This window comes from Salvelinus namaycush, chromosome 21 (assembly GCF_016432855.1).
Source record: "Salvelinus namaycush isolate Seneca chromosome 21, SaNama_1.0, whole genome shotgun sequence".
In the NCBI taxonomy this organism is placed as follows: Eukaryota; Metazoa; Chordata; class Actinopteri; order Salmoniformes; family Salmonidae; genus Salvelinus; species Salvelinus namaycush.
In genome coordinates, this window is record NC_052327.1 from 44972996 (window position 1) to 44999250 (window position 26255).

Genomic DNA, 26255 nt, shown 5'->3' on the forward strand with positions numbered 1-26255 from the left:
ACAAAAATCCAGAAAATCACATTGTATGATTTAAGTAATTAATTTGCATTTTATTGCATGACATAAGTATTTGATACATCAGAAAAGCAGAACTTAATATTTGGTACAGAAACCTTTGTTTGCAATTACAGAGATCATACGTTTCCTGTAGTTCTTGACCAGGTTTGCACACACTGCAGCAGGGATTTTGGCCCACATGCTGGAAGACCCAGCCACGACCCATCTTCAATGCTCTTACTGAGGGAAGGAGGTTGTTGGCCAAGATCTCGCGATACATGGCCCCATCCATCCTCCCCTCAATACGGTGCAGTCGTCCTGTCCCCTTTGCAGAAAAGCATCCCCAAAGAATGATGTTTCCACCTCCATGCTTCACGGTTGGGATGGTGTTCTTGGGGTTGTACTCATCCTTCTTCTTCCTCCAAACACGGCGAGTGGAGTTTAGACCAAAAAGCTCTATTTTTGTCTCATCAGACCACATGAACTTCTCCCATTCCTCCTCTGGATCATCCAGATGGTCATTGGCAAACTTCAGACGGGCCTGGACATGCGCTGGCTTGAGCAGGGGGACCTTGCGTGCGCTGCAGGATTTTAATCCATGACGGCGTAGTGTGTTAATGGTTTTCTTTGAGACTGTGGTCCCAGCTCTCTTCAGGTCATTGACCAGGTCCTGCTGTGTAGTTCTGGGCTGATCCCTCACCTTCCTCATGATCATTGATGCCCCACGAGGTGAGATCTTGCATGGAGTCCCAGACCGAGGGTGATTGACCGTCATCTTCAACTTCTTCCATTTTCCAATAATTGCGCCAACAGTTGTTGCCTTCTCACCAAGCTGCTTGCCTATTGTCCTGTAGCCCATCCTAACCTTGTGCAGGTCTACAATTTTATCCCTGATGTCCTTACACAGCTCTCTGGTCTTGGCCATTGTGGAGAGGTTGGAGTCTGTTTGATTGAGTGTGTGGACAGGTGTCTTTTATACAGGTAACGAGTTCAAACAGGTGCAGTTAATACAGGTAATGAGTGGAGAACAGGAGGGCTTCTTAAAGAAAAACTAACAGGTCTGTGAGAGCTGGAATTCTTACTGGTTGGTAGGTGATCAAATACTTATGTCATGCAATAAAATGCAAATGAATTACTTAAAAATCATACAATGTGATTTTGTTTTTGATTCCGTCTCTCACAGTTGAAGTGTACCTATGATAAAAATTACAGACCTCTACATGCTTTGTAAGTAGGAAAACCTGCAAAATCGGCAGTGTATCAAATACTTCTTCTCCCCACTGTATGTCATTATCATCATCCCAGTGGGTATCAAAACATGACACATCACACATACTCTGGTTTAACACACTGGTATAAACAGACACTGACCACCAAGGAAAATAGAAACAACTAGTTTTATTTACTCTTAATCATGATGGATTTTTTTTTACAATAAATGGTACATCTTGGACATAAAATATCATGATTCTTTCTTTCCTTCATCACACACACAACACGTTCCTCCTTCAAAGTCAGGTACAGTTGAAGTCAGAAGTTAACATACACTTAGGTTGGAGTCAGTAAAACTCGTTTTTCAACCACTCCACAAATTTCTTGTTAACAAACTATAGTTTTGGCAAGTCGGTTAGGATATCTACTTTCTGCATGACACAAGTAATTTTTCCAACAATTGTTTACAGACAGATTATTCCACTGGGTCAGAAGTTTACATACATAAAGTTGACTGTGCCTTTAAACAGCTTGGAAAATTCCAGAAAATGGTGTAATGGCTTTAGAAGCTTCTGATAGGCTAATTGACATCATTTGAGTCAATTGGGGGTGTACCTGTGGATGTATTTCAAGGCCTACCTTCAAACTCAGTGCCTTTTGATTGACATTATGGGAAAATCAAAAGAAAATCAGCCAAGATCTCAGATTTTTTTTTTTTTTTGAAATCCACAAGTCTGGTTCATCCTTGGGAGCAATTTCCAAACGCCTGAAGGTACCACGTTCATCTGTACAAACAATAGTACGCAAGTATAAACACCATGGGACCACGCAGCCGTCATACCTCTCAGGAAGGAGACGTGTTCTGTCTCCTAGAGATGAATGTACCTTGGTGCGAAAAGTGCAAATCAATCCCAGAACAACAGCAAAGGACCTTGTGAAGATGCTGGAGGAAACAGGTACAAAAGTATCTATATCCACTGTAAAACAAGTCCTATATCGACAAACTGAAAGGCTGCTCAGCAAGGAAGAAGCCACTGCTCCAAAACCGCCATAAAAAAGCCAGACTACAGTTTGCAACTGCACATGGGGACAAAGATGGTACTTTTTGGAGAAATGTCCTCTGGGCGGATGAAACAAAAATAGAACTGTTTGGCCATAATGACCATCGTTATGTTTGGAGGAAAAAGGGGGAGGCTTGCAAGCGAAAGAACACCATCCCAACCGTGAAGCACGAGGGTGGCAGCATCATGTTGTGGGGGTGCTTTGCTGCAGGAGGGACTGGTGCACTTCACAAAATAGATGGCATCATAAGGTAGGAAAAGTATGTGGATATATTGAAGCAACATCTCAAGACATCAGTCAGGAAGTTAAAGCTTGGTCACAAAGCCCTGACCTCAATCCTATAGAAAATGTGTGGGCAGAACTGAAAAAGTGTGTGCGCAAGGAGGCCTACAAACCTGACTCAGTTACACCAGCTCTGTCAGGAGGAATAGACCAAAATTCACCCAACCTATTGTGGGCAGCTTGCGGAAGGGTACCCGAAACATTTGGTCCAAGTTAAACAATTTAAAGGCAATGCTACCAAATACTAATTGAGTGTATGTAAACTTCTGACCCACTGGGAATGTGATGAAAGAAATAAAACTCTGAAATAAATAATTCTCTCTACTATTATTCTGACATTTCACATTCTTAAAATAAAGTGGTGATCCTAACTGACCTAAGACAGGGAATTTTTACTCAGATTAAATGTCAGGAATTGTGAGAAAAAAAACTCAGTTTAAATGTATTTGGCTAAGGTGTATGTAAACTTCCGACCTGAACTGTAGTCCGTGACAGACAGTCTGTGTGGTGGCAGTGTTCTAAGACAGGGTTCCCGAATGTCACTGTGACAGGGAGCCTGACAAACAAGACGTTGACTTAAGGCACAACCACTACATATGGGCCCCTGTTACAATACTCCAGAAATGCATCCTTCCTACCTTCCTTGAAGTAGTCACAGATCTCAATTGATTGGATAGGTGGAAGTGAAAGGGTCATAACCTTGTTTTCACCTATCCATCCACTTACAGATCTGTGCTTACCTGAAGAAAATGAGTAAAGACATTCCTAAAGTATACGAACAGGACCATGATATCCTCCAAAGTGGAGAAAGAAGAATGTGAACTATAAAGCCAATCGATACATCATGCACGACGACGACCGACATCCACGTGAAACAAGACAGATTAATTAGTGTAGTAGTACCATTCACTAAAATGAATTCAGTAAGACAATTATGGATTTTTCTTTTACATTACAAGTGTTATTTAACATACTTTTTCTCTCCTTCATTTTCCTCCATAAGAAAATACCATTTTACAAAGATAATACAACAGCCAGGTATTAGTGTGTGATAATGTCATACAGTAAGATGGTAAACCCTACGGGGGGAAGGGGGGGCATTTGTGTCAGCCGAGCACTGAAACAACAGTTTCAACTAATTCATGTCTTAATGATGCTAGTGCTGAGATGGAACAAAAGCCTGCACACCTTGTAGCTCTCTCCACAACCAGGGTTGGTGACCATCGCTCAACTGTAGGGGTGGAATGGGGTGATAGTTAGTGGGGCAATACTTGTGGCTTCCTCAGGGAGTGACACCATGGCACTGAGAGAGAGAGGTTGGGACTCTAAAACTAGCCAACACTATCTGATGTGTGGGCTCTTAACCCAGAGTATGATAAAAGCGGTGAAGCCTAAACCGCCAACCTCTTGGCCTTAGTGACAACACTTAACGACACCCATCGCAAGCTGGGGAACTTGACCTGTATGGACAGGCCAGCAGAGAAAGAATACTTTCATGATCTTTCAGGTTAACCATAGTACTATTTATATGCCTGTGCCAATCTGAGGTAGACGAAACAAAACCAATGTAATGCAGAGATGGATACTAACACATGAGACTACTTGATCAAAGTGACCTGGTACAAAGCCATGTGTTTGAGAATTACTTTCTGGGTGGTCATTTGTAGCTGAGTTGGTAGAGCATGTCGCTTGTAACACCAGGGTAGTGGGTTCGATTCCCAGGACCACCCATATACGTAAAATATGTGCACAAATCATTAAGTTGCTTTGGAAAAGCGTCTGCTAAATGGCATATATATTCTCTGGAACCCAGAGTAGAGGAAGGACTGTTATAGAGAGAGTAAAGGATGTTCAGTCTGCCAAAAGACAGCTTGCCGGACACAGGCAGATTGCTAGCCAGACAGCAAACCAGAACCCAGACAGCTAACCACTCCACACAAACTCTTAATACAATCATTTACTGTGGATTGACCAGACAATGCAGGAGCAGTTCAAATCAGTATTAAGAGCTTGTCAGCAAGAAAATAAAAATACTTGAACGAGGATGACATTTTTTACAGTGTTATCAGTTCTATTTGACTGGTGGTAAAGAGTTTGCAGTTAGCGTAAATCAACATTGACACGTCCAAGTGTCGTAGAGTGAAGGTTTTAACAGCCACCATGCATACTATAGAGCAGCGGTTCCCAACTTTCTCCGTTTCGGGGACCACCAAAAGCTCGAGGCCCACCATTCGCGAGTCAGCAAATTACACAATGTACATGAGACAACGTAAAAAAATATATATATATATTTCCAAATTTCAATTAATTGAAAACCTAAAACCAACTTAAAATTGTAGAAATTCATAAACAAAAATATTGAAAGCTTTTAATGAGACAACTAAAAGATGTGCAACATGAAAATATTGTCCCATTTACATTGTGTAATTTATTGACGGTCCATAACTAGCCCCACAGATGGGCTATCCAAAGTCAAACCAACTTTTCCATGGTCGCACAGCGGCCGGCTGAAGCTAATTGGCGAAGAAGTTGGCTAGCTTGCTAGCTAGTCTAGGCCATAAGACCTGGTTAGACTGTTTCAAGTCATCTAGAAGGGTGAGTGACTATAACTGTGTACTGTTTAGGCATAGTGAAAGTACAAAGGCTTCCCACGTTCGAACACACACACGAGACACATCAAAGCACACCTCCAAGACACAAATCTTATTCTCAGTTGCATTTCCTTATGAGGAGAACTGAAACCGAGGCTAAATCAGGAAGTTCAGCCCCCCTTTAAATAGTCCCAACTATTATTATAGAAAGAAATATATAATAAAAATTAAATAACACAGTACCCTGGTGGTCCATGGACCAAAGGTTGAAAACCACTGTAGAGGTGCTGTACAGACAGACAACACTGCCACACTACACACACACACATCAATCCTAAAACACCACACACACACACAAAAGATCCACGCAGACAGTTATTGCTTCAAAGCAGAGCATACACAGCTCCTGCAGTAAGTAGTCATGATGTTGAATGGGATACAGGTGACAGAAAACACCACACGCAACCACGTGGATCACATCTGCAATCAATGACAAAAATCACCACCACAAGTAGTTGTTTACATTTGTTGTTTGCAAGAGATCAACGACGGTGCAAAACAAAGTCTTCATTACGTTTAGTAGGAAAATGAGCAGCATTGCAAAAAAAATATCTGATGTACATTATAAATGCCAGCCATGTTCAAGCATGTCTGAATTTATGATAAAAATGTAGCACCTTAAAAGTAAAAAACTCAAAGCTTTCAGCTAGATTTAAAAAGTAATTGAGAAAAAATGAAGGTAAAGAAAAATCCAAGCTTTCCATTTTACCTAATATCCTACCATCTCAGGACATTTGGACTACTCCAGATGGACATTCTTTGGTCATTAACAAAATACTTATCCTAAAACAAACAGAACCACTGCTTTCAACCCTTTAACATAACTCTATATCCTTTTGTTATAACAACTTAACCCGTTCGGTACTTAACCCCTTTCTTCCACCTGCCTTCACAACACTTCTAGACCCAACGTATACTTAGTCAACCGCCTCGTCTTCCTAAACGTTAAAAGATGCTAACGATGCCAAACCAAGATGGCCACCATCCAAGCTAGACATGTAGAGTAAAGATGGATAGTGCTGTTGAGCTTATTCCGTTACCACTCTCTGACCAACCAGCCGGCCTCATAAGTGGCAAAGGCAATATACAGATTTGGCCCATCCCATCCCATAGCTCTAGCATGTCTGCTGTGCTTCTTCCATCATATTCCCATCTAGTGTGACACCGATACCCCAGCTAACCCCCTTACTAAGACCACTGGCCCTGGCCCATTCAGTGACTGTGGCCTCTTCTTCTGCACTCCCATCCAATCACCAGGTACCTTCTCTCCAAAGCACAGTAGGTCTGATTGGTTCCAATGGTCCATGAAGTCAGAGAGACAGGTGTTGATTTCTGAGTCAGTTTGTAAGAATGGTCACGTAGGAAACGATGAGACATGCCGTCACTGGAGGGGCCAGGAGGCCGAGAGAGAGAGGTGTCAACCCTGGAGATCTTCGAAGCACGTCTCACACACCCGCACAGGCTTCTTGGAGGAGGGTGTGAGAGCGTTCTTGGCAGAGCACTCTGCACAGAAGATGTTGCCACAGTGTCTGCAGTGGTGCTGTGGGGGGGTATGGGAGATAGTAGAGAGACAGAGTCAGTTAGGAAGATGGGCAGGACAGCCTGACTGTCCTGATGATATAACACTTTTTACAACTCCTTTGCGGCACCTCCTTCACCATGGTCGTGTTCATTAGGAACCAAACAGAAGAAGATGGACTGAAACTACCTGAACTTGAAAAATAACACACATTTTCCATTGCAAAACATTTGAAAAGGTTTTCTGAGCATGTACACGACCCAGATGAACAGACCGACATGCAACAACTCACTTTCCTGATGGCGAGAGAGAAGCCCTTCCCACAGGCCATGCAGTTCTGTACCTCGTGGTCCTCCGCCCACTTCCTGGTAAGAGACTGTGACTGCTTTATCTACAGATGGGGACAGGGAGAGAGAGGGGTTAAACCATATACATTCACACTGGAAAACCAGCTCCACTGCACGTCTGCACCTATACAAACAGGCATGTACACACTAACACACACAGCTCTATTGACTTTAAGTGCCCATTAAACAAGTCCTAAAGAGTTCTAACCAGCAGAGCTGTGCGGGATATTTTGACATGTCCACGGCTCGACAATTAAATGAGATTAGTAAATTATGTAATAATGGGTCGTCAGACTAGTGGCTCCACGGCTGTGGACTCTGTTGGGTCTAATACATTTGGACCCCAGGAAGAGTAGCTGCTGCCTTGGCAACGACTAATGGGGATCCTAATAAAATACATGTAGACTGGTGTATGTGTACTGTGTTGTATTGTCTAGTTCAGCTACAGGTCACATAGAACGATGCAACTGAAGTCATAATACACGTGTCTAACATGGCGTTATCTATCTTGCATTGTTACCTGTAGTGACTGGTTTTCTCTGCCCAGCTCCTGCATGGCAGCGGTTGTATCATCCAGTTTTCTACGCATCTCCACCACTTTGGACTGCAGTTTCTCCATCTCCCTCTCACCCTTCACACACCTGAAACACAGCCATTACACAGTCACAATGGTGAAAGGCTAAAAGCTACCATAAGAGGAGAGAGAAAGAGAGAAAACAACTTTAAAATCACTAACCACCTCCAACCCATCATCTGCTGCATTACAGACCAAACTGTTACGTACATGTTTTAAGTATCCCAACAGTTCTGTTACTATGATGCTAACCCTCTGTTATTAGTACGCCTGCGCGGTTGTCTCACTGTGGATGGACCGGGCCTGAGCGCAATGGCAACCATGTACCGTGGAAATAAGGTGAAGTAAACATTATTAAACTGGAACCTAGTTGTTGTGTTATTTTAAGCTAACAAAACTACTGGAAATCAGTTCTCTCTGACACCTTGCTGGATAGGCTATCAGCCAATGTGCTCTTTTGCATGCTGTTTGGGAAGGGTCCGGTTCGTAAGGAAGCATTTTACTGTTTACGAAGCATGTGACAAATACATTTTGATTTGAAAGACATCCATGAGGGGAGATCTAGGTGATTCCTAGCTACATTATAGTTTCTGGTAAAACCACGACATTAGCGGTAGCAATTCTGAAGACAACTTCACACCCTCACCTCTCCAGAAGCGCGCGCCTCTCGTCCTGGTTGTTCTGCACGGTGGCCTCGAGCACAGCGATCTCACCCCGCAGTTCATCAGTCTGCTTCTCCAGTTCGCCAGAGCGCCGCTGGCTGCCCTGCCACTCCCTCTTCAGCGTGGCCACATTCTCGTTGAGCGCCGTCACCTGCAGGCCCAGCCGCGCCTCTGTCTCCTCTCCCCGCTTCGCCTGCTCCTCCCGGACTTTACGTTCTGACGCCTGGGGAGGGGTGGGAGATGGGGAGGAGGAAGGGGGAAAGAGATGACAAGGTATTTAGAAGTTTAGAGGAGAAAAGCCACACCTACAGGAGACATACAAAACATCTGAGTGATGATACCTAAAAGACACCACCACACCTTACTGAAACACAGCAAATTACAAAAAGAGCCTGCATGGTGTCTACAAAACACAGCATTTAAAAACACTGGAGGTGTTCCACCAGCAAATAGCACTTAAATGTCAAACATCACATGTAGCTCCTTTAATAAGTGTTGATGCCCTCTGGAACGTTAGTAGGCAGGTAAACAACTAAGCGTACCAGCTGGGCCTGGACCTCCTGGGTCTCCACCTGAGACTTCTCCTCTCTCTGGGTAACACCGTCCCTGGTGGCCTGGTGCAGGGTCTTCTCCTGCTCCAGGGCTGCCTGCACCTCCTCCACATGGCCCTGCACCTCCAGCTTCTGCTGGATCAACAACTGCTTGGCCTCCCCAAGCTCCCTCAACTCCTGGGGGGGAGAAGAAAAGGGATGAGGGGGGGTGGTGGATAGGTGTAAGCAATATGATGGAATTGTCTAAATTTAGCTGACACCTATCCAATCATCTCAGATCTACAGTAGTACCTAGGGGATAGGGATTGATATGGGATTCAGTTGGTTCAATTCCGAATCAACCCCTCCATCTTCCACTCAATGGACCCCTTGTAAATCTCTGGATAAGGAGAGTCTCACCTTCTCACTCCTCTCCCCGAGTGCCTTCAGCTCAGAACCCAGTCTGGTTGTGTCCTTCTCCAGGGCAGCCTTAGTCTGGCTCAGCTCCTTCACTCTGCGCCTCTCCTTCTGCAGCTCCTCCTGGGTCACACCCTGTGTGGGGGAGGGGGTTACAGCATGAGGAGAGCAACCATACAACTCACATCCTAAGTCCCATTAGGGAAGGAGACCAGGTCTGAGATGGATCAAAGTCCCCAAATATCATGACACTCTGACTATGGGTTGGAACAAGATTTACAACAACTATAACAAGAGATTCATTACACAAATCCAATCGGGACACCCCCCAGTCAGACATACAGTCGGAGTCTTCGCTCCTGGCTCTTATCAAGGATTAGTTTAGCCTTTTAGATCATAATGAACACGATTATCTGGACCGGAAACTCAGATGCTGTTTGAACACGATCCTGGGTCTGACCTGATGTTCCTGCAGCTCTTTAAGGGCTGTCTCCTGCTGGCCCAGCCTCTGGTCCCGTTTGGCAAGCTCCTGCTTCAGGGAGGCCCGGGCAGCCTCCACTTCCTGGACCTGCCCCTCAAGACCAGTCAGCTGGGTCCGGTTAGCAGCCAACTCCTCCTGGCACAGGGTCAGCCTCTCCTCAGACGCCTGGATAGAGTATACACACAGGCATGGGTCACATACAGCACACGGTTCATACAAACACACAGCCAACAGGCTCAAGTCACATACTTGAGAGGTGTGTGTGCATTCCATACTTTCAAATTGGATTAGCATTTTGTAATAAGTTTAAAAAACTATGATTTGCATGATCCTACACCTATGGTGTCCTGGTAATTGGTTAGGCAGACACTAGTCTGATGTTGATGATCAATATTTCCATGCGGTCTGATTCTGGTATCTCCATTGAACTACCTTGGTCTTCTCACATATATTCTTCACTCGCACAAAATGTCTCTCCTCATACAATTAATATTATTGTCCAACTGCCATTGACCCTGTCCTGCATCCATAGAAATATAGTAATTCCATTTATATGCCTGCATGTTCTCCCACTCACCGCGAGGTCCTGTCTGAGAGATGACACCTCTGATTCCTTGCCGTAGTAGTCAGACTGCATCTTGGCCAGTCCCTCCTGACTCTGCTCTAGGGCCTTCTGCAGCTCAGTTGTTCTGGTCCTCTCAGAACTCAGCTCCTGGCCCAGGCCTGACACCTGCTCCTTTAGACGACCCTCCTCCTCAGCCTGGAATACACACATTTAGTCCAAAACATGGAGATACATGGAATTAAGTGTGTGTGTGTGTGTGTCTTCTTACCTTCCTGGCATGTGCTCCTTGCAGCTCGCTCACTTGGCTCTCCAGTTTCTTATTTTCCTGGTTGAAGGACCCCTGGGCTGTCTTCAGCTGTCTCTGCAGCTGCTGCACCCCCTTCTCCTTCTCTTTCAGGGCATCCTGGGTCTCGGTGTGCTGCTCTGTTAATACAGTCAGCTGCATCTTCAACCCTTTCTCTGCCTGCCAGTCAGACACAAAATGAAACCTTTTGTCAGAGCACGGACAATCAGGCCTTGTAAGGTATCTGGGTCGTGTTCATTAGGGCACACCATAGCAAAAATATTTAGTGTGTTTCATATTGGACAAATTCAGGTAGTCCCTCCTTGTTTCATTCAGTTTTTTTTTTCTTTTCATTTAGTTCCTAATGAATAGGACCCTGTATTCATGTCTATGGGCTGCTTACCTCTCTGATCTTCTCCAGTTCCCCTTTGACCTCTGCCATCTCCTTGGTGGTGGCCTCTGTGGCCTTCAGCAGCTCCTGTCTGGCCATCTCCTGGGACTTCTCCTGAAACATTTTCCCATATGTACTGTTGGATTTGACCTAGTCTAGACTAATATACTTTTGGTGATAATACTGACACCAACACCAATTTGAGAAAAACAGCGCCCCTATTCATAAAGGGTCTCAGAGTAGGAGTGCTGATCTACGATCCGGTCCCCCCTGTCCCATGCAATCTTATTCATTTTGATCTAAAAGGCAAAACTGATCCTAGATGAGCATTCCCACTCTGGGACCCTTAATGAATACGGGCCCAAGAAGCTACCGGACTCCTTCATGTTGCAGTCTGTACCTCCCACATGGAGGTCAACCACGCTACACCACACTAAACCCACCTTCTCCTCCAAGACTATCTTGCTGCTCTTCCTCTCCTTGTCCAATTGGCTCTGGCTCTCCTTCAGGGCCTTGGAGGCTTTAGCCAGACCGTCGTTGGCCGCTGCCAGCTCTTTCCACTGGGCCTCCTTCTCCTGCATGGCCTTCTGGAGGTCTCCAGCCAAGCCCTGGGCTTTTCTGTCCAGCTCTGCCTGCCGCACCTGCCCCTCCTGGGCTAGCTTGTCCAGGCTGGCCTGGAGGGAGGTCTTCTCCTGCTCACAGCGCTCCAGCTGCTGCCGCGTGTCGCTCAGGGAGTCCGTCTTTCTCTTCAGCTCCTCCTGTAACACAGCAGCCCTGAGAGAAGCAGAGACCAGTCACAAAGAATACTGGATGTGGATCAATGACCAACAAAAATGAAATAAGCTTGGTTTATTGTCAGTAGCCAGAACCATACTTAATTTATATTCAGGTGAACTGCCTATAGACTGTCGCTGCAATGGTCATTTTCCTTGTTGACGAGAGATGGTATGTTGAACTTTGACCTTGTCATTGTGTCCGTCGGAATGGTAACCTGACTGCGACAGCATCAGAAAGGTCTACTTAGTTCTTACCCGGCCTTCTCAGTCTCTAATAGGCGACCCAGCTCCTTCAGCTCTCCCGTGACCTCTGACCCCTGCTTCTGGAGCTTCTGCACTTCCTGCTGAGCCTGCTCCCTGGCCGCCCTCAGCTCCACCCCCTCCGCTTCCGCTTTCTGTCACACACACGGACATTTCAGAGACATCACAGTGACTCCCAGTCTCTACTGCAACCCTGATACCAAGATGTGTGTATGAGCTAAAACCCTGTTCATATCATAAGAAACTAAAATCTGCACGCAAAAATGTATGAAATATGTAAAGGTAATACACACAGTGCCTCCCCCAGGAACTCCACGTGTGCACGTGTAAGCGCGTGCATGTAACTGACCTTGGCCCGTCCCTCCAGCTGCTCTATGCACTGTTCTGAGGTCAGTAGTTTGTCTTTGACCTCCTTCAAACTGGCATCCAGCTGGCCACACTGCTCATGTCTCTCTTGCAGCCTCCGGCCCTGCTCCTCTACACACGCCTGGCTCTTATTCAGCTCCTATAAGGACAGGAGAGATGAGGCATTACTAGGAATTCTCTAAAAGTGCATCCTTCCAAGCTTACTTCCTTCCTTGACGTAATCATTGACTAGATATGATTGGACATGTGAACACAAGGGCTCATCTCATGACTTTGCCCTGTACTGTCATGTCTAATCAGTGATTACTTCGAGGGAGGGATATTGTTATCCATGTCGGCACCAACGATGTTAGAATGAAAAGGTCAGAGGTCACCAAGTGCAACATAGCTTCAGCGTGTAAATCAGCTAGAAAGATGTGCCGGCATCGTGTAATTGTCTCTGGCGCCCTCCCAGTTAGGGGGAGTGATGAGCTCAACAGCAGAGTCTCACAACTCAATCGCTGGTTGAAAACTGTTTTCTGCCCCTCCCAAAATATAGAGGGCCAATTATCTACAAATTCTGGGACTCACCCACAAACAGGACCAAGCCTGGCCTGCTGAGGAGTGACGGAATCCATCCTAGCTGGAGGGATGCTCTCATCTTGTCTACGAACATAGACAGGGCTCTAACTCCCCTAGCTCCACAATGAGATAGCCAGCCTGCCAGCTTAGTGGAGTCTGCCACTAGCACAGTCAGTGTAGTCAGCTCAGCTATCACCCTTGAGACCATGTCTGTGCCTCGATCTAGGTTGGGCAAAACTAAGCATGGCGGTGTTCGCCTTAGCAATCTCACTGGAATAAAGACCTCCTCCATTCCTGTCATTATTGAAAGAGATTGTGATAACTCACATCTCAAAATAGGGCTACTAAATGTTAGATCCCTCACTTCCAAGGCAGTTATTGTCAATGAACTAATCACTGATCATAATCTTCATGTGATTGGCCTGACTGAAACATGGCTTAAGCCTGATTAATTTAACGAGGCCTCTCTTCCTGGTTACTCTAGTGACCATATCCTCCGCGCATCCCGCAAAGGCGGAGGTGTTGCTTACATTTATGAAAGAAAATTTAAATTTACACACACACAAAAAAGACTGCGTTTTCATCTTTTGAGCTTCTAGTCATGAAATCTATGCAGCCTACTCAATCACTTTTTATAGCTACTGTTTACAGGCCTCCTGGGCCATAAACAGCGTTCCTCACTGAGTTCCCTGAATTCCTATTGGACCTTGTAGTCATGGCAGATGTTATTCAAATTTTTGGTGACTTTAATATTCACATGGAAAAGTCCACAGACCCACTCCAAAAGGCTTATGGAGGAGCCATCATCGACTCAGTGGGTTTTGTCCAACATGTCTAAGGACCTACTCACTGCCACAGTCATACTCTGGACCTAGTTTTGTCCCGTGGAATAAATGTTGTGGATCTCAATGTTTTTCCTCATAATCCTGGACTATCGGACCACCATTTTATTATATTTGCAATCGCAACAAATAATCTGCTCAGACCCCAACCAAGGATCATCAAAATCCATGCTATAAATTCTCAGACAACCCAAAGATTCCTAGAAGCCCTTTCAGACTCCCTCCACGTACCAAAGGACGTCAGAGTACAAAAATCAGTTAACCACCTGAGGAACTCAATTTAACCTTGTGTAATACCCTAGATTCAGTCACACCCCTAAAAACAAAAAACATTTGTCATAAGAAACTAGCTCCCTGGTATACAGAAAATACCCGAGCTCTGAAGCAAGCTTCCAGAGAATTCATCTTTCCGATTTGGTCCTGCCGTACATACCTACACGTACGCTACGATCACAAGACGCAGGCCTCCTAACTGTCCCTAGAATTTCTAAGCAAACAGCTGGAGGCGGGGCTTTCTCCTATAGAGCTCCATTTTTATGGAATGGTCTGCCTACCCATGTGAGAGATGCAGACTCGGTCTCAACCTTTAAGTCTTTATTGAAGACTCATCTCTTCAGTAGGTCCTATGATTGAGTGTAGTCTGGCCCAGGAGTGTGAAGGTGAACGGAACAGCACTGGAGCAACGAACCGCCCTTACTGTCTCTGCCTGGCCGGTTCCACTCTCTGCACTGGGATTCTCTGCCTCAAACCCTATTACGGGGGCTGAGTCACTGGCTTACTGGTGCTCTCTACGTGATCTTCCTGTCCGGGTTGGCGCACCCCCTTGGGTTCGTGCCGTGGGGGAGATCTTCGTGGGCTATACTTGGACTTGTCTCAGGATAGTAAGTTGGTGGTTGAAGATATCCCTCTAGTGGCCTGGGGGCTGTGCTTTGGCAAATTGGGTGGGGTTATATCCTGCCTGTTTGGCCCTGTCCTGGGGTGTCGTCGGACGGAGCCACAGTGTCCCACAGTGTCTCCCGACCCCTCCTGTCTCAGGCTCCAGTATTCATGCTGCAATAGTTTGTGCCGGGGGGGCTAGGGTCAGTCTGTTATATCTGGAGTATTTCTCCTGTCTTATCCGGTGTCCTGTGTGAATTTATTTCTCTCTCTCAATTCAATTCAGGGGGCTTTATTGGCATGGGAAACATATAGTAACATTGCCAAAGCAAGTGAATTAGACCATTTTTATTGTTTATTTCACTTTTGTATATTAACAGTAAACACTACACTCACAGAAGTTCAAAAGAATAAAGACATTACATATGTGTTGTAACGATGTACAAATGGTTAAAGTACAAAAGGGAAAATAAATAAGCATAAATATGGGTTGAATTTACAATGGTGTTTGTTCTTCACTGGTTGACCTTTCCTTGTGGCAACAAGTCACAAATCTTGCTACTGTGATGGCACACTGTGGTATTTCACCCAGTAGATATGGGAGTTTATCAAAATCTGGGTTTTTTCGAGTTCTTTGTGGATCTGTGTAATCTGAGGGAAATATGTCTCTCTAATATGGTCATTGGGCAGGAGGTTAGAAAGTGCAGCTCAGTTTCCACCTCATTTTGTAGAAATCTCTCTCTTAGCCCTAGGACCATGCCTCAGGACTACCTGGCCTGATGACTCCTTGCGGTCCCCAGTCCACCTGGTCGTGCTGCTGCTCCAGTTTCAACTGTTCTGCCTGCGGCTATGGAACCCTGCCCTCTTCACCGGACGTGCTACCGTGTCCCAGACCTGCTGTTTTCAACTCTCTAGAGATAGCAGGAGTGGTAGAGATACTCTGAATGATCGGCTATGAAAAGCCAACTGACATTTACTCCTGAGGTGCTGACCTGTTGCACCCTCTACAACCACTGTGATTATTATTTGACCCTGCTGGTCATCTATGAACATTTGAACATCTTGGCCATGTTCTGTTATAATCTCCACCCGGCACAGCCAGAAGAGGACTGGCCACCCCTCAGCCTGGTTCCTCTCTAGGTTTCTTCCTAGGTTCCGGCCTTTCTAGGGAGTTTTTCCTAGTCACCGTGCTTCTACACCTGCATTGCTTGCTGTTTGGGGTTTTAGGCTGGGTTTCTGTACAGCACTTTGTGACATCAGCTGGTGGGCTTTATAAATAAATTTGATTGATGCACTTTTAAAGAATTGAAATGGGGCCTAGCACTCAGCTAGAGCATTTTGTCCCACAGATGCAGGTTCATTTGAGAAAAGAAGACAATCAGTGATACATTATTATGTCAAGAGATGGGTCTCCATTGAATTAGTATTCTGGTAGATACTATATTCATCCAGCATGAGTATATTCTGTTGTTGTCATACAACCAATGGCTGACCTGCTGCTTGTCCTGCAGTGCATGCTGGGCTGTCTCCAGGTGGTTCTCCAGGTCTACTCTCTGGGCTGCCTTGGCTGCCTCGGCTGACAGCAGCATCTCCGTCTTAGACTTCAACTGGGGAAACAACAAGACGCCAACTTTTTTAGTTTTAGTGCCGGAATCTGGTTGAGCGGTTAACGCTCTGAACTCTGGGACATAACCCCCCCCGCGACAGGGTTCTATCTGTGCACCCATTTGTTTATCCCATTCTCCAGTCAATAGTAAAGGGATAGGAATAATATTTATCCATCCATCAGTCCATTCATCCTACCTGCGTGTCCAGTTGGGCCACCTTCTCCCTACTCTCTGTCAGCTGGGCGTTCAGTTCCCCTAGAGAGGTCTCCACAGCCTGGGCTCGGTCCTGCGCCGCACGGAGGAGGCTCTTCTGCTCCTGCACCTGCTTGTGGAGGTTGTCCTGAGCCTGCTTGTGGCTCTCCGATTGGTTCTTCAGCTTGTCTGTCAAGTGTGTGACCTATAGCCCCCAAAATAGAAAGAGACAATGAGTTAAATCCCTCAGATCATGATTAGGCTATTGTATGTTTTTACTGTGCTATATTGTATCACATCAGTAGTGTTCTTTTTAACACAACACCTAAGCACACAAATTAAATAACACAAATATACAGAACATCGTACTGCATTCTGTGTATGTGCGCGCGCGTCGGAACGCTGTATTAATTATGTATATGCCTTTCTGTGCATATGCATATGTGTGTGCTTTTGCTCCTACCTGCGTCTGTAGCGTGTGGTTCTTTTCCTGCAGCTGGTTGAGCACGGCCGTCTCTCCCTCCCCAGCCTGGATCTTGGCCACCAGGTCCTCCCTCTCAGCCTCCAGCTGGCTCACGCTGTCCTTTGTCTTCTGCAGCAGGGCTTCCAGGTTCTGGATCTTCTGGTCCTTGTCCCCGATCTGACGCAGCACCTGCTCCAGGTCATTCTAATAGGACATGGACGAAGAGGCAGAGGGACACGAGTCAAACAAACATGTTGTATTGAAGCATTGTTTCCCCGAGATCAGATTCATTAGCGTCATGCTTGCACCCTTAATACAGCGAAAACTGCTTAATACAACTATCAAAACATTTTGGGGGCACAGAAAGAAAAATGGGATAGCTTCTTCAGAAGATCAATAATCATAGCAATGTCTTGCATGTCATCATCCCAAACTTGACGATCTTAAAGAGACAGTGTACAATTTTGAATGCAATGCCTCAATAGAAAAATAGCGCTTTTCCATAATGTAGAAACTTAATATTCCACAATTTACTAATTCAATGACATGTATTTCTATCAACATTTTATCTTTTTACAATAAACAAATTGACAGGGTTCCACATTCCTTTCTAGAGCACAACGTGCTTCTGAAGTAGAACTCAGATCTGGCCTCCTGAGTGGCGCAGCGGTATAAGATACTGCATCTCAGTGCAAGAGGCGTTAATACAGTTCCTGGTTCGAATCCAGGCTATATCACATCCGGCTGTGATTGGGAGTCCCATAGGGCGCCACACAATTGGCCCAGCGTCGTCCGGGTTTGGACTTGCCTAGTAAAATAAAGGTTAAAAACTTCTTATGGCTGCATCCCGCTACCGGGATCGATATGACAGCAGCCAGATAAAGTGCAGGGCGCCAAATTAAAAAAACTGAAATCTCATAATTAAAATTCCTCAAACATACATGTGTCTTATATCATTTTAAAGGTATTCTTGTTGTTAATCCAACCAAAGTGTCCGATTTCAAATATGCTTTTCAGCGAAAGCACTACAAACGATTACGTTAGGTCACCATCAAACCACAATAAGCACAGCCATTTTTCCAGCGAAAGATAGCAGTCAGAAAAAGCAGAAATAGAGATAAAATTAATCACTAACCTTTGATTTTCTTCATCAGATGACACTCATAGGACTTCATGTTACACAATACATGCATGTTTTGTTTGATAAAGTTCATATTTATAACAAAAAATCTGAGTTTACATTGGCGCGTTACATTCACTAGTTCCAAAAACATCAAGTGATTTTGCATAGCCACATCGTTTCAACAGAAATACTCATCATAAATGTAGATGATAATACAAGTTATACACATGGAAATATAGATATACCTCTCCTTAATGCAACCGCTATGTCAGATTTTAAAAAAACTTTACGGAAAAAGCAAATCATGCAATAATCTGAGACAGAGCTCAGAACAATAACCAAATTAGCCGCCATGTTGGACTCAACAGAAACCAGAAAATACATGATAAATGTTTCCTTACCTTTGATGAACTTCATCAGAATGCAGTCCTAGGAATCCCAGGTCCACAATAAATGCTTGATTTGTTCGATAATGTCCGTTATTTATGTCCAATTAGCTACTTTGGTTTGCGCCTTCGGTAAACAATTCCAAAGTCATTAAGCGCCTCCACTATAACGTGACGAAATGTCCAAAAGTTCCGTAACAGTCAGTAGAAACATGTCAAACAATGTACTGAATCAATCTTTAGAATGTTGTTAATATACATCTTGAATAACGTTCCAACCGGAGAATTACATTGACTTCAGAAGAGCGATGGAACAGACGTCCTACTCATGTGAAGGCGCATGGTGAATGCGTGATCAGCTCGTGGAAGTGATTACTCATTCCTGTCTCCTTCGGCCCCCCTTCACATTAGAGTCATCAGACAAAGTTCTGTTGACATCTAGTGGAAGCCATAGGAAGTGAAAACTCATCTATATCTCGCTGCAATTTCAATTGAGAGCTTGGTTGAAAATCTGACACCTCAGAAACAATTCAAACAGGAAGTGAAACTTCTCAGGTTTTTGCCTGCCATATGAGTTCTGTTATACTCACAGACATAATTCAAACAGCTTTAGAAACGTCAGAGTGTTTTCTATCCAATATGAATAATAATATGCATATATTAGCAACTGGGACTAAGGAGCAGGCCGTTTAATATGGGCACCTCTGTGCACCTTTCATCCAAGCTACTCAATACTGCCCCTGCAGCCATAAGAAGTTAATAAAAATACAAATTAAAATGTCTCTGGTACTCCTTTTATGTTGTGCTCCTAACATTTTTATATTTTTAAAGCCCTGGTCCTGGGTCGTGTTCATAAGGCATCAGACAGAAAACAAATAGACTGAAACAGGATTGGACGACATGGACTTGTCCAATACAAAATGTTGTTTTCTGTTTCGCTAAGGTGCGCCATATTCAATACAACCCTGCACTAATGTGTGTTGGGTGTTCTGGTGCTGAACATCCCTTCACATAGGTTCTACTATACACACAGTGGAAGAGGTGAGTTGTACTGACACAAAACACTTTTCTTTAAGTGCTACGTTGACATGTCTGGTAGTACCTGTGCCTCTCTGAGCTTGGTGTTGGTGTTCTGCTGCAGGCCCTGGAGCTCCTGGTGTTGCTGCTTAGCTTTCTCCAGCTGGTGCTGCAGGTCCAACATCTTACTGCTGTTCTCCTTCAACTACAGCAGGACACACATGAGTTCAGTCCTCAGTTTATGGCCTTATTCTGAAACCCCCCACCTATAGAGACCCACTTCTACTAGACAGGCCAATCTATAAAGGAGCTTGTGCAACAATCCCAGGTCCTCATATATCCATATACATCCTATAACAATATCGGTCTCTGTTCAACTCTACTGCTCCCATAAAAATGAAGGGCCAATATGACCGATGCTCCACCTATCACAGGACATTGATTTGAATGTCGGTTCTAGTAAATCTATGTCTGTGTGGATACCCATCCTATATGAAACTCATGTGGTGTACCTACCTGTTCCTCTGTGCGGGACAGTTTGATCTGCAGGTCGGCGGTTTGCTGCTCACGGTCCTTCAGTTTCTCCCCAGAGAGCTGCCTCTGCTCCTTCAGACGGCCCTGCACCTCCCCCAGCTGACGCTCCGCCTCCAGGAGTTTAGCATGCAGCTACAACACAGGAGGGGGAGGAAGAGGGGTAGGTAGATGAGGTAGGCTGACAATTGATTCAAAGACTTGTGTGTCTGAGTGTGTTAGATGATCATGTGTGTCTCACCGGTATGTGTGTGACCTGCGTGTGCGGATGTGTGTGTGGTTGACCTGTGTGTGTCTGACCTGAATACGTGGGTGTGAACGGCCACGTGTGTTTGTGCGTGTCTGTCTGTGTCTGACGTGTGCGTGCCCGTGTCACTACTAACCTGGTTGATCTCACTCTGCTGCGCAAGGCCCTGGCTCTCCCTCTCCTCCCTCTGCTGCTGCAGCTGCTTCCTCTCCGCCTTCACCTCCCCATGCTTGGCCTCCAGCTCAGCCACCTCCCTCCGGAGCCTCCCAGCCTCCTCCCCCAGCTCTGCTTGGGCTCTCTGCAGGCTGGCTTCAGCCCCTGCCACCCGGGCCTGGAGCTCTTGCACCTCCATCTCCATCTGGTGCAGGCTGGCCTGGGCTGTCTTCTTGGAGGCCTGCTCAGCCCCCAGGCAGTCCTCCAGCTCCTGGAACTCCTTCTCCCTGCGACCAAGCGTCTCTGAAAGCATCTGGGGGAAGGAACCAGAGGGGGAATAGTGATGAGTGATTATGGTCCTGTGTAACTCACTTGGTAAGAGTGTGGTACTAGCAACGCCAAGGTTACGGGTTCAATTCCGGGCAGGGATCATAACAAATGCAAGTTGCTTTGGACAAAAGAGTCTGCTAAATGGCCTACAGGTTGTGGAGAACTTGAGTTTCAGAAGTTTTGAAAGACAGAAATAGATATGCCGAATAGATTAGCATAAGGGGCAATCTGCTAGAGGGCGTATGAACCTTCCCTCTTCAGATATCGAGGTCATGTGTAATGGAAAGTATTATACACACCCTTAGAATAGTTGCCATCGGGAGATGTTTACCAAAGTGAGGATATGAGGATTCATTTAATAGGAGTCTAATTAACAGCTCAGTACCCATTAGGCAAAACAAAATATACAGATGCCATCTCACGTATCATAGTGACGTTGGTCGTTCAACCTCTGAAAAGAACACTGCATCCTTACAGACCTGCATGCAAGGCAGAGCAAGGGGGAATTAGATTTCTGAGCACATGTTTTTACGACAGGTTCTTGAATACCGGTGTGTGTGTGTAGTAAACTTGGCACAAGGGCGATGAAAGAATACAATGGTGTTAATGACAGTGCTGCTGAGTGGGGGGTGTGACAGGGACATAAAACACCCACACACAGATCCTTTTTCCCCTCCTCTCTCCGGTCCTCCTCCTGTCCCACAGCAGCTGAGCCTCTTCTTTCAACACCTCTGTCCATCCCTCTCCTTCCAATGTCCTTGTTTAAACCTTTGCCTGTCTCTCCCCATCTACTGTCTTTTTGCATATTTTCTTTCTCCATACTCCCCCCCCCCTCTTCTCTTTATTTTTACCCAACTGTCCTCTCTCTATTCTCTGTTTAAACAATACATCCCATCTCATTTCCTAGTTGTGGGTGGTCCTAGCAGCGCATGTGTGTATCCAGTCTCCATGCAGACAAGCTGATTTAAATTTCATTTAATTATACTTTCGGAACCAGGGAAGTCACATTGAGATATTTTCAACTGAGAACCCGGGTGGAAGGTCTGTGGTGGGCTACCTTTCTAATCACCCCTCTCTCCCAGACACCTACTTGGGAGATGGAGAGCAGCTGTGCTGGCAGCACGACCAACACGGTTAACAAGGGGGGGGGCTTTAAGGGCCATAGTTTGGGTTGCCAGAGTTTAAAACTAAAAAGCCACACTGGCGCATCGCTGCGGTTACCTGCGATCGTATTTCAGCCCAAAGTGACGGGTTGCCAGGCCAGAGCAGAACCACTGCTGGTTTAATTATAGGCCTGTGTGTGTGTGTGTTTTGTCAACATGTCGATGTTGCCAATGAAAGCTCATCTCAGGCTGGTGACAGCAGAGCACTGTGATGAGAAGGTGGTACGTGAGGAAGCTGGGTTAATTAAGAGACTAAAATAATGGCCTGGCAAGGCTGGCATATTTTTACATGTCTATTGCTATTTCAGGTTGCACATCCTACAGTGTGAGTGTTTGTATTTCATCTGGTGTTACGATTGTAAAGCTGTTAAAACGATCAAAGTGTCTTAACGGGAGGTGAATTTGTGATGCTGGTGACATGGACTGATGGAGCATCGATTAAACTATGGGAGGGGAAGTACTCGTTGTTGGTGTGTGTGTGTGTGTGTGTGTGCAGGACCTGGCTCTGTTGTTGCAGGTTGTTCAGAGAGCTCTGTAGTTGGTGGATCTGCTGGGTGTACACTGCTGCCTCCTGAGGTCCCTTCTCTAGCTCTGCCTTCAGCTGAGAGATGGTCATCTGGAACACACAAAATCAATGTGAGACACTTTACTTTGTTTACATTAAAAAACATTCACATACCATGTGCTAGATTCTGGTCGAGTGGTCAGGAGGACTTCACATACCCACTGGCGACTGGGCTTTAAGCACAGCCTTGGGAATTTTATAAAGAATGCTTTTTAAAACATACAATCAATCTACCTGCAGTGAAGCTGCTCAACATTTAAATTACATTCAGTAATCTAGCAGACAGTCCCATCCAGAGCGACCAGGGTACAGTGCCCCGCCCTAGAACACATGGACAGATCTCCCACCAAGTACAATCGGCCACCGGCCCAAGTTCCCAACCGCCAGGCCACCAACCATCCAAGATCGTCCCCCCAAGTGCTGCCCCTCAACCATCTGAGACTCCCCCCCCGCCCGAAATACCTCCCCCTCAACCTTGTTACTTTCAACCTCATGCTAATCACATTAGCCTACATTAGCTCAACCGTCCCGTGTAAGGGACACCGATCCCGAAGAAGTTTTAATGAGCCAAGTCTGTTTTTACATCACTTTCATATTCAAAAGGGTCTACCTGCCTTGCGGATCATTCCTGACTGTTCGCACATTCGCATTGACATTTTTGTTAATTAGTATCATCACACCTTTTGAGTTCCTTTGTCCATGACAGAAACTTATTTCGCCACCCCATTCCTTTTCCCTCGCAACTTCATCTAAAGTTGTGGAGTGAGTTTCCTGTAAACAGTATATTTTATATTCCTTTTCTTTTAGCCACATCAATACTGATTGTCTGTTCTTATAATTGTAACAATTTAGCAGATAAGTGACTATACTTATTTCACCCTTTACCATAGCTAGACACTATTCTCAGTCTAAATTTACAATAATTAGTGGTTGTAAAATTACTGCCATAAGAGGTATAATGTCTAAATAAATAATAACCCAGACAATTTGCATGGTTAAGTGGCCATAGCCTTAATATTCAGGATTATAATTGTAATCCATATTGTATAAATATCATAGTTGCATTAAACATTATTTTAAAAGCATTCACTTGGCAAGCCAGCAAGCCTACAGAGCATCCATACAGTACGAAGAGTCGAGCAAAGGCATAACAACTAATAGGCAGTCAAATACACACAAACAAACATACAGGCAGCAGAGACACCTAAAATAAATAAACCCCATTTCTGATAACTAAATAGCCACTGAAACATTCATCCATAAAATTGAGAGGAGATTGAGGTGCCCGAGTAAAACAGCAATGCTTTACCTCCAGTTTACAGATCTTCAAGAAAGGGAAAAGGGAGAATTGGGTGAGGAGGAGTGGAAGCAAAGGTTGGGAAGGGAAAGTGACAAAGCAAAGAGGCAGGCACTAGTAGACAAACAACACATGAGCCTAGAATAACACAGAAACCCACAGAGCAGTGACAAACGGTTTGCCCACCAGGTTTGAGCTGAGCAAGGCACTCAGAGATTAGGTGATTTGTTTCAATCATCTCAACATTCAACCAACTGGCTATCATTGAAGGGATCTACTACAGCCAGGTGGATGGCAGTGTAGTCTATCGCAGGTAAAACAGGTTATGGACATGGGGTGGTGCAGTGTAGCCCAGGTTGGAAAGGGGGTGGATGGGTAGTGTAGTCTACTAGCCCATGTAGGACTACAGGATGAGCCGAGCAAGATCTCCATGAACCTAGGAGCTTTGTTCACGATTCATTATTCAGTTATAAGGGCCAGGTGATTCCATGACAGTAGTGACCTTAAAGAAAATGCATTCATATGTAAAGTACTTCAGACTTTTATAAACTGAAGTGATGAAAGTTGTAATCTATCAGGAGAGCCAATTTAAAGTAGTGTGTGTGTGTGTGCTTAAAGCAAATTTAGCATATTTCTGCCAAATAATTTATGTTTCGACTGCAGTTGTTGTGAACAGAAAACACAGAACAAGAGGCTGATGCATCACCCAGGAGAACCAGTGGGATTCTAAACTATTGTCCCAAGCAGTCAACTCACCACAACAGCAGCGCTCATTTATTAATTACAGCTGAAGGCTATTTCATAATTAAAACACCAGAACAAGCGATTAGTGCTTTTTTAGGTCGATTTCAGTTAAATAGTTAACGAATAACCAGTTTTCAATTATTAAAAAAACAATGCATAGTGCAATTAATGTTTGTGGGTTGAATGCTGCAACACAGAATAAAACAATTAATAAAAGTCCAATGATGGCAGTGACTGCCCATTACTGCTCATCACTTAAACAGAATTTATTCACATTACTTTAATAAAATATTTCAGCTGTTGCATATATTACATTTGGTTTATTTGATGATTTTATTATTTCATTCCAAGTCATGATCTCATCTCTATAGAGCTGCTTCCTATGCTGTCTGACAATAATCACTATTTTGGTAGTTCTTCAAAGTAAATAATGCATACTTTTATGACTGCTGAATACCAACTATCAATCACTTAGATCATGTAAATTCAGGTAGAGATACCTCGAAGCAACTGCTCGCTATCCCTCTCGATCGCACATTCTTCTGTCTCTTCTCTCCATGTCTGCCCCACATAGATCAGACAAGTAGGTGCGCAATGGATTATGGTCACTGTAGTTCATTACCAAGTTTTCTGCACTAAACTATGTAGAATATTGGCCTGTTGGAAACTACAACTCCCTACTACACTGCACAGTTCAGGCTTGATCTGATTTATCTCTAGAGAACCTGCACATTGAGTTCACAGAAAAATACAGAATTAAATGGAATTCAAATAATTAAACTGACGGCGGTCAATTAGTTAAAAAAAAACTGAACCCCCCCCCCCAGAAATGTAGGTTAATCGCTCAGCACTTGAGCCAAGGTCTTTTAATATTCTAATGTCTTATTCATTCAGTCCCTCGTTGTTCAGTTAAATATATCAACCAAAGGTCTGTATTGCAGTCCAGAGAGGAGACGGATGGGAAATGGCAGAAAGAGATGGAGGGGGGGGGGGGGGGGTCTAAGCAGACACGCTTCATCCAAAATTGCACCCTATTCCCTGTTTAGTGCAGTTTTTGAACAGGGCCCAAAACTAGTACACGATGTAGGAAATAGGGTGCCAATAATGATGAAGCCATAGTCATAGAAAAACTCCCTCCTAATCTTCTCCTTCCAAAGCCTTATGGGTTCAGTAATGCAGGAAATATCGCTGAATTACGCAGACAGACACCGCAGGATTGGGAAAGGAAGTTCAAGCATCCCTTTATTAAAAACATTGAATATGAAGGCTATTTTAGTTAATCGAGAGCTTGTTAAAAAGGACCATCTTAAGTATTTAGTATTTAATAAGATCCCTATTAGCTTCTGCCAAATGTACAATATGTACACTCCTGCAAAAATACAATATAACAATGCGTGGGTGTGCGTAGTTTTGTGTTTTGTTTTTACTATCCTTGTGGGGACCAGAAGTCCTCACAATGATAGTCAAACAAGGCCAATTCAGACAGGTGGGGACTTTTTGCAGGTCCCCACAAGGAAAAGGGCTATTTTAGGGTTAGGGGTTAAGTTTACAATTAGGGAGGAGAAATATGGTTAGGGTTTAGTTAGGGTTAGGATTAGGTTAAAAGGGAAAATTGGATTTTGAATGGGAAGCAATTGTTTGGTCCCCACAAGGATAGTAAAACAAATGTGTGTCTCTTCACAGTACGTGTTGTGCCGTGTGGTGTTGTTCTATATTTTGTCATCAGATTTTACTGAGAGCTTGAGTTACCTGATGTGGAAGAGTTCCATGTGGTCAAGGCTC

General features: G+C 44.7%; 1 protein-coding gene across 1 annotated transcript in view; it reads right to left on the reverse strand.

Annotated features, from left to right (window-relative positions):
- Window positions 1-2927: 2927 nt before the first annotated feature.
- The window catches only part of LOC120065920 (early endosome antigen 1-like), a 39909-nt gene continuing 16581 nt past the window's right edge, over window positions 2928-26255 (reverse strand). Inside the window, exons 8-27 of the mRNA XM_039016963.1 lie at window positions 22367-22483; window positions 20358-20687; window positions 19960-20109; window positions 19529-19648; window positions 16918-17121; window positions 16459-16659; window positions 16149-16262; window positions 12360-12515; window positions 12005-12144; window positions 11417-11747; window positions 10986-11087; window positions 10568-10762; window positions 10312-10494; window positions 9714-9899; window positions 9257-9388; window positions 8849-9034; window positions 8291-8529; window positions 7591-7711; window positions 7016-7114; window positions 2928-6744 (exon numbers count right to left, since the gene is read on the reverse strand). Coding sequence (XP_038872891.1) covers window positions 6622-6744; window positions 7016-7114; window positions 7591-7711; window positions 8291-8529; window positions 8849-9034; window positions 9257-9388; window positions 9714-9899; window positions 10312-10494; window positions 10568-10762; window positions 10986-11087; window positions 11417-11747; window positions 12005-12144; window positions 12360-12515; window positions 16149-16262; window positions 16459-16659; window positions 16918-17121; window positions 19529-19648; window positions 19960-20109; window positions 20358-20687; window positions 22367-22483 — 3429 coding nt within the window. The 3' untranslated portion in view covers window positions 2928-6621. The remainder of the gene's footprint in view (window positions 6745-7015; window positions 7115-7590; window positions 7712-8290; window positions 8530-8848; window positions 9035-9256; window positions 9389-9713; window positions 9900-10311; window positions 10495-10567; window positions 10763-10985; window positions 11088-11416; window positions 11748-12004; window positions 12145-12359; window positions 12516-16148; window positions 16263-16458; window positions 16660-16917; window positions 17122-19528; window positions 19649-19959; window positions 20110-20357; window positions 20688-22366; window positions 22484-26255) is intronic.